At 37.3% G+C, this 16,466-nt stretch overlaps 1 protein-coding gene across 1 annotated transcript in view; it reads left to right on the top strand.

Moving 5' to 3' along the window:
* The window catches only part of TRPA1 (transient receptor potential cation channel subfamily A member 1), a 28,951-nt gene extending 20,283 nt beyond the window's left edge, over positions 1-8,668 (top strand). Inside the window, exons 18-28 of the mRNA XM_053466914.1 lie at positions 1,197-1,267; positions 1,818-1,965; positions 2,216-2,305; positions 2,677-2,852; positions 3,225-3,354; positions 5,114-5,296; positions 5,699-5,767; positions 6,129-6,248; positions 6,639-6,736; positions 7,386-7,691; positions 8,118-8,668. Of these exons, the coding sequence (XP_053322889.1) occupies positions 1,197-1,267; positions 1,818-1,965; positions 2,216-2,305; positions 2,677-2,852; positions 3,225-3,354; positions 5,114-5,296; positions 5,699-5,767; positions 6,129-6,248; positions 6,639-6,736; positions 7,386-7,587 (1,287 nt within the window). The 3' untranslated portion in view covers positions 7,588-7,691; positions 8,118-8,668. The remainder of the gene's footprint in view (positions 1-1,196; positions 1,268-1,817; positions 1,966-2,215; positions 2,306-2,676; positions 2,853-3,224; positions 3,355-5,113; positions 5,297-5,698; positions 5,768-6,128; positions 6,249-6,638; positions 6,737-7,385; positions 7,692-8,117) is intronic.
* The last annotated feature ends 7,798 nt before the right edge of the window (positions 8,669-16,466 follow it).

Genomic DNA, 16,466 nt, shown 5'->3' with positions numbered 1-16,466 from the left:
AGGTGGATTTTTTTGTGTGCTTCAGATCATGGTCCAAGTGTATCACCAAACTGCTCTTGAGCTTTAGGACACAAACTGAAAGCCAGACATTCTCCTTTAGGATTTTCTGGTAGAAAACTACCACCATCTCTTCTTCGACTGTTGGCATGATGTTCTTATTGTGGAATGCTGTGTTAGCTTTACGCTAGATATAATGAGACCCATGTCTTCCAATAAGTTCCACTTTTAACTCACCAGTCCACAGGATGTTATCCCAAAAGTCTTTGGAGGTCATCAAGATATTTTTTGGCAAGTGTAAGATGAACCTTTGAGTTCTTTTTGGTCAGCAGTGGTTGTTGCCTTGCAACTCCCATAGATACCAGTTCTTTTCATTAGTCTGGGTTCTTTTCTGACCTCCTGGATGAGTTGTTGATGCACTCTTGGAGGAATGTTAGTAGGCTGGTCATTCCTGAGAAGGTGTACCACTGTTCCAAGTTTTTTTCCATTAGTAGATAAAAGCTCTCACCGTAATTCGCTGGAGCCCCAGAGCATTAGAAATGGCTTTGTAGTCTTCTCCAGACTGATAGATCGTGGCATCATGTGCTGCTTTTTGAGACCTTTTTACCTACTTCACATTGCAAGACAGGTTCTTTTTAATTGATGTTTACATTCATCAGGGCTGGCAGCAATCATGCCTGTGTGTCTAGTGAAATTTACCCATTTTACAATTACATATGGTTAAGTAGTTGATTTAGTAACTAAGGGGCAATTACTTTTTCACAAAGAGAAGGTAAGGTTGGGTAGCCTTTTTCCTTCTATACAGAAAATCCTAATTTAAAAACTGCAGTTTGTGTGTACTCGGGTTATCTTTCTCTAATATTAAAATTAGCTTGATGCTCTGAAACATTTAAGTGAGACATATGTGCAAAAATAGAAGAAACCAGGAAGGGGAAAATACTTTTTCAAAGCACTGCATTATATATTATATTACTGATTACACCCCACTATCTGATAAGATATGACGAAATGTAAACACAAGCAACCTATAGACAAACTATTTAGAATGATAGGTTAAACCGAAATAACTGCACTGTATGAGAATTTTCTGTGATGTCTTATTTAATTATAATTTAATTGTTGCAAAAAATACTAGATGTCAAATATGACTTTGAATATTTAAAACAGTATATTCAGAGTTGAATTGGTATTCTTTTTAGGCCATGGTGAATCATAACCGTGTAGAGCTGCTTTCTCATCCAGTTTGTAAAGAGTATTTGCTTATGAAATGGTATGTATTTAAAAAACAGATCACTAAAACAAGTTTATTACATTTACAAAGGTGCTGTAAAATGAACATATATGTAGAGATATGAAAATGTTTAAAGAAAAGATTTTTTATCTATACATCCATCCATCTTCGTCATGAAGAAAAGGACATCTTGTCCTACAGTAAGAAAGTGGAATGCTAAACGTTTACTAATGTATCACTTCTTACTCTTCAGTACATCTTAAAGACTGTAACCGTTCCAATAGTTTGCATCTTTAAACATTTAAAGGGACACTCTTGATGGCTGTGTTGTGGTCCCTTAAAATGTTCATGTTGTTCCCTTTTATAAATGCTTGGGACGATTCTTCCGAATCCCATATATGCATTTGTAGTAAGTGCTTCCATTAACTTCAAGCAGTGGCATGAATAGTTACACCATGGAGTAGGAGGGCAGCTGTAGCAGCAGGGCTGCATTTTCTGGCTTAAAACTGATAGAATAATTATGTTGTGAGTGATAAAATGAGGTCCACAGTGTAAGCAAATAAATCCACTAATGATCTTCTTTTATTAGGATGGCTTATGGATTTAAAGCACATCTCCTAAACCTGGCATTTTATTCACTGGGCTTAATACCTTTAACCCTGCTGGTCATGAATGCTGTTAGGCCAGAATCCCTCAATGCGAATGTGACACAAAAGCCAGGAGCATTACAACTGAAGGTATGTACATATATATATTATTAACATTGTTTTCATTAGCACTATTTGAAATATACCGCTTAAATATTTAGAGAAATATTCTAAAATTACTATAATCATAATTATACCAACAAACCTTTATTTATGCTATGCAGATCAGATGGCATGGATGCTAATATATATATATATATATATATATATATATATATATGTATATGTTATTCTGTAATTTAGAATACATGAATAATTCATTTAACTGTATTGTTTCCAGGATAGGTATTTCACAAGAGTTTGCATGGGCATTGTACTTACCACGAGTTCCTTAGGAATCATAAAAGAGCTTATACAGATCTTTCAACAGGTATGTTAACATATCTTAATATTATAAGGTCAAAGGGGGGGGGGGTAATTAGAATTGTCATTGGCTTCCCTAAAGATAAATTAGTCATGTGCATACGTGTTCCTTATTAACATTTATATCATACAGTGTTTGTGACAACTTAGCTGATTTACCTGGTGTTTGTTAATGTTCAGTAGATTACTAGCTAGCCAACTAAATAACAATAGTATAGAATGACTACATCCTCCATACATGGCGTATACACATACTTACACTGTAGACGGGTGTAATGGGATTTATACATAGAAAAACATAAATTGATAGCATGTGTTCGTACTACTACAGACCTTCTAAATAAACAGTATTATAATATTTTTGTCCTTAATTTGTAGAAACTGAAGTACCTGATGGACAGCAGCAATATTATAGACTGGGCAATATATATTTCAAGCATTATTTTTGTGTCATCGTTATGGCGGCCAACGCTAACCATGGGACATTGGGAGTGGCAATTCGGTTCAATGGCTGTATTTGCATCATGGGTTAACTTTCTAATATATCTTCAAAGGTACAGTGTTATAATAATAGTCCTACCACATTTATTGAGGATTACAGGAACGATGCTTTAAGTGTGTTAGATCAGAGTTGGATGCACTGTGTCACCAATAGGAGATAATATGTTCCCCATCCATCATATCCCCACAAAATACACATATGAAAAAATGATTGTGTGTTTGCAAAAGAATGTGGAACACTAGCTGCTGAATGCATTTAAAAGAAGAGTAAGCAGAGTTGGATTACCGTTTTTGACCAAAGGGTGTAAAAATATTAATACAGCGTCTATAGTCTGCGTTCTAGTTTAGAACACGTGAAATGAACTTAAATATTTAAACATTCTATGAATTGCTTTGTAATGTAAAACAATCTACATTTCTTTTAGGTTTGAAAACTGTGGAATTTATATTGTAATGTTCTGGGAGATCTTGAGAACTCTGCTGAGAATTGTGGTTCTTTTCTTTTTTCTAATTTTGGGCTTTGGGCTGAGCTTTTTTGTTCTGCTCTATCCCCAGGTTAGTATGCAACAACTGTCAAATTCTGCTTTGCTATTTTACTTTTTTTTTAATGGTATGTTGTATTTCATTAAAGCGGATCTGTCACTTTTCACAAATCCCACAAGATCTTTTAAAAGATGTGTATGATGAACAAACCTATATAAAGTTGCTTATATTAACTGATATCATTGCATACCCAGCAATGAAATATTATTTAAACGCATCTATTTGATGCATTATTATTGAGGCTCCAGACACACTATATTTACATACATTGCTTAGCCTGCCCTACTATAGGTACACATCTTGGCTAACCATGACTGTATTGCTTACCATGGAGCTGAATAAATGGGACTGCATTGCCTTTAACCCATTAAGTCTCTCCAGGTATTTAATGTACTCTCTGGAAAATTCAAATTCAAAAATTGAATTGATATGATTTTTGGGTTGCTTTTTACAAACATTACCTTAAGTGTATAGCATAACACAGTCTATACAATGATCTCAATTTCCTGTGCTTAGCAGCTGCATCAAAGCTGGGCTGGCACCTTTTGCCTCTGCCTTAGGCCAAACCCAGGATATGATGTCATATCCCAGAGCTTCAGTTTTTGAGGCTGTGCAGCACATGACAAAAGGAAACTGTGAAGTGTGACTTCGCACAGCCTTTAAAAGCTTTAATTGGCCAGTTAAAAGGGACATTACTGATCTCCCCAATCCTAATATTTATGTACACATGCTCACTCACCTCACTCTTGGACCATGACTTGAGCCCTGCTGTCAGGACACGAGCCAAGGAGGAGTCCAGGTGCAGGGGATACCAGGAGCTCTGTCTGTACCCCATGATGCATAATGACTGATAGGTAGGCGCAGAAAACACACACACAAGGCTGCATATGTAGGCTATAGTCCATATTGGAGTATACTGGCAGATCAGGTATATGCAAATAGAACTGGTTTACACAATGGCACGGCAGCACACAGACTTTGGACACGGATCTTTGAGCAAATAAGGTACGCATCCCGAAGCAAATTGGGTATGGATCTCGGAGTGAATAGTGTGTGGATCTTGGAGGGGATGGGTAACTGGCAGGGTACACAGAGCTAGGAAAGTCCACGGCCGGGCGCTGTAGCTGGATAGCCCACATGGACAGAACTCGGCTGAAGCCCCCTGGCAGAGCACGAGGCTGGAACACAGGTGAAGCCCCCTGGCAGAGCACGAGGCTGCACATAGCACCCATGTTACCAACATGGAGTCTCATAACGTCATGCTATGTGACCCCATTGAGATCCCTCTTTCCATAACAAGCCAACCCAAGTTGAACCAGTCCTGTTTAAAGAATTCGGAGCACACCCGGGGGAATTTGCCCTTAGACTTCTGAGCGAGCATTAAATTCCCTCCCTTCTATTGTATGCCTGTGTAGTGGTTGGGAGAGGGGATGGGGTAGGGAATTGGTTAGGCACGCTAGTTGTGTCAGAACCAGAAAACATATTTCTGCAATACTTTAAACGAAATATTCCCAAAACAGTTACACTGCCTGCTTGTTTGGACTACATTCATGCTAAAAACTGTGAAAGAGAGAGAGTTCTATTTCAAAGAATGTATTGTAAAGAATAATGTTTTGAGTTTTTAAAGACAAGCCTTTAATAGTGAGATATGAATAACAATTCGCTAATATACTATGTGACTGAGGCTTTTCTGTGTATTTTATATCAAGGGAGCTGCCATAACGTATCATATGTTCATATAAATAAGTTGTACTTCTTTTTTTCCTCTCAGACAACCTTCAGCAACCCTTACCTGGCATTAATGCAGACGTTCACCATGATGCTGGGAGATATTAACTATCACGATGGATTTCTTCATCCTCTGCTTGACAACCAAATAGAATACCCATTCTTCACCTTCCTCCATCTCATCATGTTCACATTGCTGATTCCAATCCTCCTTATGAACTTGCTTGTGAGTCCGGGGGTTGACAATACAGACTAAACTAAGGAGTCAGACAGTTTTGTTTTTGGTGACAAATTAAAATGTACATTCATAGAATAAAATATAAAATGCCAGCAGTAATATTTTAGGAGCCATGATTACTGGGGAATGTCATCTTGTAACATAAACTGACTTGGAGCAATGTTAAATAAACCAACAAATCAGATTTTATTCTGTGTATTTTTGTCACACGGGATAAAAGCTTACATAAAGGGGTTGCGCGTCTATATTTATTATGTAGTTTGTAGCGTTTGAGACTTGGGTTTTTATAATATAATATATATATATTATATATTGGAAAATATGGCAACTTTTAAATAACGTTTGGTTGACTTGCACTAACTACTCCTTTTTGTGTTTTACATATTTTAGATTGGTTTGGCTGTTGGTGATATTGCAGAAGTACAACGAAATGCAGCACTGAAAAGGATAGCAATGCAGGTTATACTCTTCAAAAAGTCTTGATTTTAGATACCCAGTGTATCCATGTGAGAGCTGTTACTGATGTAAAAGTGTGGTTTGAGGGCACCTGGAAGAGCAACACACATTATGATTTAAATTGGGTTGTGCTCTTAATATTTATTGTTAATATTTGAATATAGCCAACAACCATTGGTGTAGCTCTGCCTTTTGGTTCCCAGAAGGGGAAGCCTGCTGGAGAACAAGTCATTTTGGACAACGTCAAACTAACAATGGGTGTACTGTGTATATTTAGGCTATCCTGGACATAACGCTTTCGCAACAGGTGGAAAGATGGGCTGATGTTTCTAAACTGAAGTGATCATGTTTGTTTTCCAATAAGGTGAGCCTCCATACAAATCTGGAGAAGAAGCTGCCTTACTGGTTCTTGAAGCATGTAGATCAAGTCGGTATTACTGTGTACCCTAACAGACCAAGAATTTGGGGAATTGCTTTTAACTCTGTAAGTATAGACCTACCAACCCTCATCCCATGTGTGCACAAAAGATTGATTTCTTGGTCTTGGTGAACTGCATCAATCCCCTACTTATTGATGAATTGTGGTGCCACTTTCCCCCAAAGCACACATTAGTGCATCTTTTTATTGCTGCTCCTTTAGCACATATGACTTACTCCAACTGAGTCAGTAATTCATTTATTATTAATTTATTAACTAATATGTATCGATGGGAGGCAATTCATGAATACTGTGTGTGTTGAGGAGTTCCTTTAATGTGTGTAGTCTTGTGCATGTTCTGAACAGCATTACGCTTCATGATATTGGTATAATTCATATGTGGTACTATTTATCTTAGAAAATACATGTAACGGTTTGGGTTTCTTGTTTTTTCAGACTTTTCTTAAGTATTTTCTCACTTGTGAGAACTTTAAAGCAGAAATTCCTAGTAGTGACACAACAGTGGAGATGGAACTTTTTAAGCAAAAAAACAGGTCTGGTTTTTTTTTTCATTTAAAAGTTACATTGATTCACAAACAACATCTGCAGATAAATTTTTGGCTTTAGTTGCATTTTAGGATGCTTTGCAGTTTTTTTTTTCTTTATCTCTGTTTAGCATGGTCAAATATCCACTGATATAATTCATAAGGCAGAAAAGATGAAGATAGCATCTACTGTATGTGTCAGATCATGTTGCCAAATTCAGCTCATAGCCCTTAACATGAAGAACAAACGTTACTATATTAACCCCTTCAGGACACTTGTGGACGATGTTTTCAACATTTTTGCTATATCCTTGTACAACTGTAATTTCTCTGTGTTATAAATTGGGTTTTTAGTACAAGTGGAACTTTTTAAACCATATGCATCTATATAATCCATTATTCAGTATGAAAAAATAAAAAAATTGAAAGCAGCGCATCGCTTCCCAGTTTTACCTCTTATAATATGTGCAGTTAAAGGTAACAAAAAATAAAAATCCACATTTAATGCTAATTTATTGGTTCACCACTTTTAAAATATTGTAAATGCTTAATTATATTTAGATACTATTCTATTCTAGTTTTTCCTGAAAATGTAGCTCTCCATGCAGCTTACAGGTACTGCTTTACCTCTATTTGATTATTATTTGTGTGTGTTTAGGTTAAAAGATCTGTCGTTAATCATGCAGAAGCAGCATGAACTTATTAAGCTAATAATTCAGAAAATGGAAATTGTATCAGAGGCTGAAGAAGAGGATACTAATGATCCCTTTCAAAGCAAAAACATGAAGAAGCAGAAAATGGACCGCAAAGAGAGTAAATGGGATTGTGTGGTTAAGGCTGTTAAATGCAAAGGTGTTTAAATTACAGCAACTGTTTGCTAGAGTGTATCAACACCATCAAATATTAATGTGCTGAATTACTAACTGGATCCCAAATGTTTTCCCGTCTCTGCGTTTTTGCAATAGTCCGTGTTAGAATATTCTTTGTCTTGAATATCTAAATTTCTCCAGTGATCAAACAGCAATCAAGACCACAGCTTCTATGTCTTATTAATCAGGTTTATTAGATACCAAATTATCAATTCATACAATACCAGTGCTGGAACAAATGGTAATAAAAGGTACTGTAGGCTCAATATTCTTGGTGAGATGAAGGTGAGAGCGTAGCAAGAGACCTTGTCCTTGTAGTCATGCCTATTTATACCCCTTTACATTTGGTTAGGGTATACGTAAAGGAATCCTATTGGAACAGTCATATGATACACCGGCATTCCACAGAAGACCCTCTAAGCTACGTCGCTTAATTGATACCATATGTTCCTAGCACTCAAGTTGCATTCGGGCCTAAAATGTGCAGAACAAAATAAAAGTATAAAAATGATTTCTTACAGTCCGCAAAAAACGTCTCTCATAATAGGTAGTCGTTTACTTAAGAATATGGCATATAATATAAACATGTATTTTGTAACATAATGAATGCAAGTTTTATGTGAACGTTTTCTGTGACATCTGTTAGGTGGCATTGCTGGCTCTTGGTATACTAAAATCAATTAATCTCAAGAACAAACAGTCTCGGCAACTAGTGATAAAAACAGCAGAGGAGAGGGGTTATCTCTTCATCACATTGAAGAACTGTGTTGTCAGTGCGTAGAAGTTCTTTGAATCTGTAATATGTTACCTGTGGTTCTTACCTAGCTCATCAATTCACTTTAGAATGTAAGCTTAGCCCCATATGTACGATAATACAGTGCCTCCACGTGTCTTTTGGAGTAACACATGTTAACTACAGACTGTCAGTCTATGTCTATCCTCTTAACCCAACAATGACACCATTTGTATTGTAAGTATGTAAGTGTACTCACTCTGAAGTGTACTCACTCTGAAGTGTACTCACTCTGAGCCTTGGAAACGTATGCAGCTCTACATCTTACTCTATGACTATATTAATCGTCTAAAAGGTACCTCAAAATTATGAAATATATTACTTTAAATAGCAGAAATGCTTACTTACACAAGACTACATGTTTTATAACCTACATTTACAATGTGAAATGTACACTATGTTATTTGCAAAAGAAACATTATTTATTTGTTATTAAAGTATATGGTAAAATGATGGAATACAAAATGTTACTGGTTTTCACATTGCACTTTTTTTGCTTCAGGGCAATAACAAGACATTTATGGCAAAATGACTAACCAATTATGGTGCCCAAGGCCGGGGCATCACTGCATTAGCTCCTTTACATAAATGTCACCAGGTGGATTTATTATAACAATACAGATCAGAGATTAACTGCCAACATTTTGATTTATGGAAATATATTGTAATCCATATTTAAATTCAGCAGCATATCACTAGGACTCTTGATATATGCAGTACTGTGCTGTAAAATGCTGTAAAGTAAGAATGCTTTCAAAAATAAACATTTTTATCATTTAACAAAATGCAAATCAGTGGATTGTAATGTGAAAAAAAATATATCAATAAAATGCTTTTTGGCAAATATTGGTGAATTTGGTTTTCTTACAACATAACCACTTACTGGTAACATAAATACTACATTCAACTGGATGGACATAATAAGAGAGTCTAAGAGAGACCAGTTTGAGACATTGTCTTCCATTTTAGACAGACATTAGCAGCGTATAATTGTATGGGTGTTTTGGCCATTATTATATGTGCTATGTCCTCAGAAAAGGTTAACAGCTTCCCCCCAACATTACATGTGTCCAACTCAGAACAGCTGTGTTGGGTGTGTGGCAAGAGGAGGTGAGGCTGGTCCTGTGAGCGAGCAGGGTTGGTGTGCGGTCACCCACCCGCTGTACAGTTAGAACCAACAGCACAAACCTCCATTTATTTTACAGCTCCTTAGGCCAGATCAGATGATCTCAGGGCCTATGATCCCTACTGTCACAAATAAAGGACAGTAGGCAGCTGCAAGGGGGTTGCAGGACTCCTGATAAATCCAAGACTCTTAGGAGGTATCTAGTTGTATTAACAAAGATTACAATAATGTCAAGAAACATCCATCATAGATTTACCCTGATGTTCCTTTGGAAAAATTTACTCATGTTCTGCAATATTGTTGGGCCTCTGAGTCAATGCACTATTACAGAGAATGGGCAGCAAATCAGGTGACAGATGCAGCTTGTTTGTAAATACCGCACTTCCTGATGAGTGTGGTAGGCCTTCCATTATATATTTAAATCCATCAGATTTCCTTAATGTCATCTTGCTGATTGAAATATGCAATAGGGAGGGCCAGATCTTGCAAGGGAAACTTGCCGGGGATGGCCCTTAAAATATCAGACGAGATAACATTTAAATGTTACATTTTAATGCTGACTTCTTAAATTTCACCATTGGGGTGAACATATCAGCCATGTTTTCCAGGACACATAATTTATACATATTGCTGACCAGCCCAAATAAAATGCTGCCCTGTAGTATCAAATTGTATAACTGACTAATTGGCTCTCTTCCATAAGTCTATACATCCCACAGGGCAGCATTTTATCTGGGTTGGTCAGCAATATGTAAAAATTATATGTCTCCTGGAAAACATTGCATATGGTCACCCTAGATTACAGTCTTTCCCTTAAGGTGACTGGGCTAATATAGAAAACAAATGTAGAGTCACATATGTTTTGGGGCCCCTGTACAGAGGTCTCTTCTTCAAACAGAATCAAAAGAGGACACCAAGGTCTCTATTTCTATGTTGGCCACAAAAAAAGATATCACCTTTGATTAAAGACTCCACACAAATGAAGGAGGAACTCCAGATGCCAATAAAGCCAATGTCTTTCTGTCTTTCCTAAAATGTTGTCTTACTAAAATTGTATATTTAACTACAGGCTCAGTTTTCTCAATATTGTTTTGTGGGCAAGATACAGTTAAGTGGCATGAATAATAATACATGAAATTATTCATTTCACTAAACATGTCACAGTTATATATATAATATTGCCTTCTAAAGCCAGAAGTCATCACAGTCCTGATTTTTAATATTTGTAAACCGATCCATTCAATAGTCACAAATCATTGGTCATATGTATAATTATGTGGAATACACTTGGAATTATTTAATTGCAGAGGATGACAAATTAATCTATCCAGCTGCATCTAGAAACATGGAGCCCAAATACATTAATATTTTTTTCATGGCCTGTTACAGATAGCATTAATACTGATAATTACATTTTATTTATAGAGTGACAATTGTTCTCATATTGTAATTGATATAGAATCTATCAATAATATTAAAATTAAAAATTGACAAGAGGTTGAGGGGAATCATACAGCTACTGAGGGCGAGGGACTACTTGGGTAGAGATGATTTGATTGTAGTGAGGGTCATGTGTAGAAGAAAGTGGCCTGGAGATCTCAACAGTGGAAACAATAGATGTTTTTCCCAAGCAAGTGCATTTTTTAGCAAGCATTTAAGGTTTGACTAAGTAAAGGAGCGTGCGATGAAACAGGACAGGGAACGTCAGAGAAATAGGTCCAGCATTGGTAAAATCCTGGAGATGGACAAATGATAACAAGTGAAGATAGGCCCAAAACGCTGGGCAGTGAAGAGACAGGACAGTTATTGGATATAGTGTAAATTATGTTGTTAAGGGCTCTTTAGGCAAGGGTCAGAAGTTTAAAGTCAATTATTGAGGGTATGAAGAATGAGTGGAGGGACTGGTTTAACTTTTCACCTGTCATGCTGAACATTTTGTGAGTGTTCAACTTTGTTGGTCAAACACACACCTTGCATGTAACATCAGTAAATATGGCGATCAGGTCTGACTCCAGTCATTACAGTTGTATAGGAGCCCAGCCTATGGAGAGGTCCTGGGACCACCACAGTTGCATACTGGTGTGCTCCTTAGCATTCCTACCTAGCCGTAACCCTGAATGTTTACAGTTGTGAAACTATGCCCCATTGGAAATCTTGGGTTCTTTTAGATACTCGGGCATCAAGTGCCACCTGTTACTAAATCCTGATTCCACGTTTCATGTGCGTAGCAACATTCTATTGCATCCATTGGGATATGCTACATTTTAATATCGTCTATGCATATTATACATTACACTTTTAAATTTCTGAGAAAAATGTGAAATAGAAATCTAAATTAACCACTTATTAATGTATTTTAGCAATAATGTATTTTAAAGCATTTTGGAAAAATTATATTTTTGAAAGATGTTTTTGGACAATCTAAATCAAAATGCACATTACATTATTTATTTATTTTTTTTTAAAGTGGTTATATCTGAACTCTGCACAAGATGGCAGTAGAAAACATATCTGAAGGTCCTTCGTTCCAGCAGCATTATAAGGTCTTGAAGGGACATCAACGAAACACGCATGTACATAAAAATTACCGTATTTGCTTGATTATAAGACAAGGTTTATTTGTCCCTTGTCTTATAATCGGGGTCGTCTTATAATCAGACCTCAAATAGGTCTGACTATGAGACTAAGATCCAGATCCCCCGCAGTGCTGCAGGGGACCTGGATCGTCCTGTCTTATGCCCCCCCATTTAACCCCCCCAAAACTTACCGGTGCTTCTGACTCCTTGGTGTGTACTCGGGGCAGCGGGTAGACGTCTACACGATTCGCATAGGCAACTTCCCCTGCAGCCGGAAGGAGGTGCCATTTCTGTAGGCAGAGTGCTCTATGATATGCCTTTTAACCCCCTTAATACCACTCTGCCCCATTATATGCATTTCAACCCCCTAAATGCCAGAGTGGCATATAGGGGTATAAGGCATTTCTGGAGGCAGAGTGGCACATAGGGGGTCAAAAGGCATATCATGGGGCACAGTGGCATATATGGGGCAGAATGGCAGAATTGTAATTTATTTTATTTTTTTAAACTATTTCAATGGTGGTGCTCCACAGGAGCTGAATGACCCCTCTATAGTTTACTTTTTCCAGGCTATGCATGACATTTGCCCGGAGACTCTGGGTGAAGCCCTGCTTCTCCGGGTCACCGCTGAGAAACTCCAGGTTGCAGGAGCGGTGTTGCGGCATACCCCGCCCATTTCCGCTCTAATCATGGCGTTTTCCTGCCCGTAGGGCTGGACTGACATGCAACGTCAGCGGAATAGCTGGTCAGCAGGACCACCCATGACAACAGCAAGACCGCCTACCAGCATTCCGAATAGGGAGGGCTCGGGTAGCTGGGGCCTGGATGTTCTCAGGTGTTATCATATCCCTGTGCTCAGAATGGTGGGGTAAATAAGAGGGGAGATGGGGCAGCCCTTGGCTAAGCCTAGGACAGCTCTGAACAGTAAATCGGCACCGGCCTTGAGTCAATAGTTTAATACTCTTGATTGTATTTGTATCCTGCAAGTTACACTGTTCACAGGGAGTTTAAAGTTGTCTGCGCCTACTTTTTTATGTCATCATGAACCACAGACTGAAATATTGTCTAAAAAGCTTTAACCCCCTCTCTATGGCCCAAAGCACATGTTTCTGAATTTCAAGACAGCTGTGTGAATTAATGAACTGATGTGTGAACCAGGTTTGGCCTATTGCCCTACTTAAACTCATGTTGATGACCTCATAAAAAATAGTGCAGGATTCCTTCAGCACTCTTGTATAATGTGTGCACGGTATTCCATACTAACTCAGCATGTCTGCAAAATACATTTTGAGTGGAAAATGAGTGAAAAAATTCCCATAGAAAAAACATTGAAAAAGCACAGGCTGCTATAAAGTTTGATAGATATTTTACAGTAAGCAGAACTTTCTCCCGGGAGTGTAACATATCATTTCTGCACCTGCACCATAACACCACTGTTATAGAGTTTCAGCCATTCAAAATCTTCCACAAAATAGTATAATGGGGCATTAGGATAAATTCATTTCATAGAAACCATTGCGTTATCTTTATACATTTAAAAAAATAATAATTTAATTTGGAATAACACATTGGATTTTTCTAGCTGTTATTGGCACCAAACAATAGATTTACCCTTGTTTCTGTCACACATCCCACATGTTCGTTCGTGTTACTAAGAGTTGATCGGAATTGTTAATGACATTTACATGCCGACTTGAAGAGATGATTTGAAGAGAGCTTTGACGTACATGATGATTAATTTACTCCAGAGTTAGAGATTTAATGAGCATTGTACATTTGAAAGTAAAACGCAATGTATGGGATACATTTATTTTACCGGTAAGTTTCATAGACTGGTGTTTATGTACCATCTAAATTTCCTGTATTTGAGTATAAGCGAGGTAAACAGACAAGGACTATGATGTCTTGATGTTTTGCTCAATGGGTAAAGCAGACAAATATTCATTGAGACGCAACTTTGTATTCCTAATAATAAATGATTGCTACAAGGCCTAGTTTCATAGATATACGAAGAAATGCTGTGAGCAAAATACTATAGAAACCCCTGAGCAAGAAACCAGCTTAACCACCTTTACTTTAGTAAAGTGTACAAATTAGGTCTAAACAGCTAAGATGACAGATAAGGTGATTTGAATTTTCTTCAAAGATTCACAATTTTAAATCTCATGGGGCGCTGCCTCACAATATTGATCAGACTGACCAATATATGAGAGCGACCCTCTCCGAATGAGTCTAAGCATCGGGATATGACCTAATAAATATGATATATGATATATATATATATATATATATATTATCTTTATAATGTGTGCATGGGACTGAGTGTGTATGGGACTGTGTGTGCAATTTGGTGTGTGGAGCTATCGAAACACTTCAGAACATTTATTTTTTAAAATAATCAGCAACATTTAGAATACAATAACTACAATTGCAGATCAATGTTAAACGCAATTGATTTATCGGAAACAATCGCCTTTTACATAAAAAAAATAGCCAAAAAATAGCCAAACTCCTGTAGACAGGGCATTATAACAGCTATATTGTTTTCCAATTATAAAACAACTCTTACGTAAATATTGTCTTATATTCTTTTTTTTCCCAATATTTTAAGGGATTGTTTTGATTTTTGGTCCAGATTTGATTTCTACCTGACATCATTATTGACTAAAAGAAGTGTTGAGACCAAATATATATATATATATATATATATATATATATATATATATATATATATATACACACACACACACCAATCAGCCATAACACCATGTTATCATGGCACCTGTCAGTGGGTAGGTTATAGTAGGCTTAAAATTAACATATTGTTCTCAAAGTTGTTAGAAGCAGTAAAAATGGGCAAGCATAAGGATCTGGGTGACTTTGACAAGGGCCAAATTGTGATGGTTAAGGACTTGGTCAGAGCATCTCCAAAACTGTGGGGTGTTCCGGGTCTGCAGTGGTCAGTATCAAAAGTGATCCAAGGAAGTAAAAGAGGTAAACTGGAGACAGGGTCATGGGTGGCCAAGGCTTGCGGCACGTGGAGGGCAAAGACTGGCCTGTGTGGTCAAATCCAACAGACGAGCTACTGTAGCTCAAATTGCTGAAAAAGTTAATGCTGGTTCTGGTGGAAAAAGTGTCAGAACACACAGTGTACCACAGTTTGTTGCGTATGGTGCTACGTAGCTGCAGACCAGTCAGGGTGTCCATGCTGACCCCTGTCCACTGCTGAAAGTGCCTACAATAGGCAAGTCAGCATACGAACTGGACCATAGAGCAATGGAAGAAGATGGCCTGGTCAGATGAATCACGTTTTCCTTTACATCACGTGGATGGCTCGGTGCGTGTGTGTCGCTTACCTGGAGAACACATGCCACCAGGATTCACTATGGGAAGAAGGCAAGCTTGCGGAGGCAGTATGATGCTTTGGGCAATGTTCTACTGGGAAACCTTGGGTTGTGCCATTTATGTGGATGTTACTTTGATACCTACCACCTACCTGCCTTTGATGGACACGGTATTCCCGGATGGTATTGCCTTCTTTCAGCAGGATAATGAGCCTTGCCACAAAATGGTTTGAAGAACACAACAACAAGTTCAAGGTATTGGCTTGGCCCCCAAATTCCCTAGATCTCAATTCAATCAAGCGTCTGTGGGATGTGCTGGACAAATAAGTCCAATCCACAACACACCTTCAGAGGTCTAGTGGAGTCCATGTCCATGTAGGAGACCTACACAATATTAGGTGATAGATATGTGATAGATATATATGTGATAGACACACAAGAGAAAATTATGGGGTTTAAATTTGTTTTTCAAAACAAATATCTTGATGTTTTTTTTTTTAATGAAATATAACAACTAAGAATATATAAAAATATGTGAAAGGGTTTTTTTTTTACCCCTTTTAAAATACTTTAATTCAGTTGTTCCCAAGTCCTCAAGGTTCAGATTTTATTACTGAATTATTCTGAATAAACACCCTACATATGAAACACATTAGACTTCCATGCTTGATTTATATTTAAAGAACAGATATTTTTTACTGCATTTTCTGACCTTCATGATTACTGTTCCATTACTTAAACTAATAATGATGATGAATAAGAATAATCTGTAAATCAGTAACCCTAATGTAAACTCTGTTAATTATGCAGATGGGAATACGTTACATTGGAACCTAATTAATTTCCTTGCTATATCACTGCTAATCAAGCAGCACGCCAATAACGCCAGACTTTTCTCGGACATAATAAATCATATCAAATTGAAATGTTATTGATATTATGAATACAAAAATGGAACATGAATGAGATGCCATTTTCAGTGAATGAAATAGAATGTCTCTTGGGAGCGTGAAGCAAGGACATGACATGTA

This window comes from Spea bombifrons, chromosome 5 (genome assembly GCF_027358695.1).
Source record: "Spea bombifrons isolate aSpeBom1 chromosome 5, aSpeBom1.2.pri, whole genome shotgun sequence".
In the NCBI taxonomy this organism is placed as follows: Eukaryota; Metazoa; Chordata; class Amphibia; order Anura; family Pelobatidae; genus Spea; species Spea bombifrons.
The sequence above is the reverse complement of the archived record's forward strand: the minus strand, read 5'-3'. Positions and strand labels throughout refer to the sequence as shown.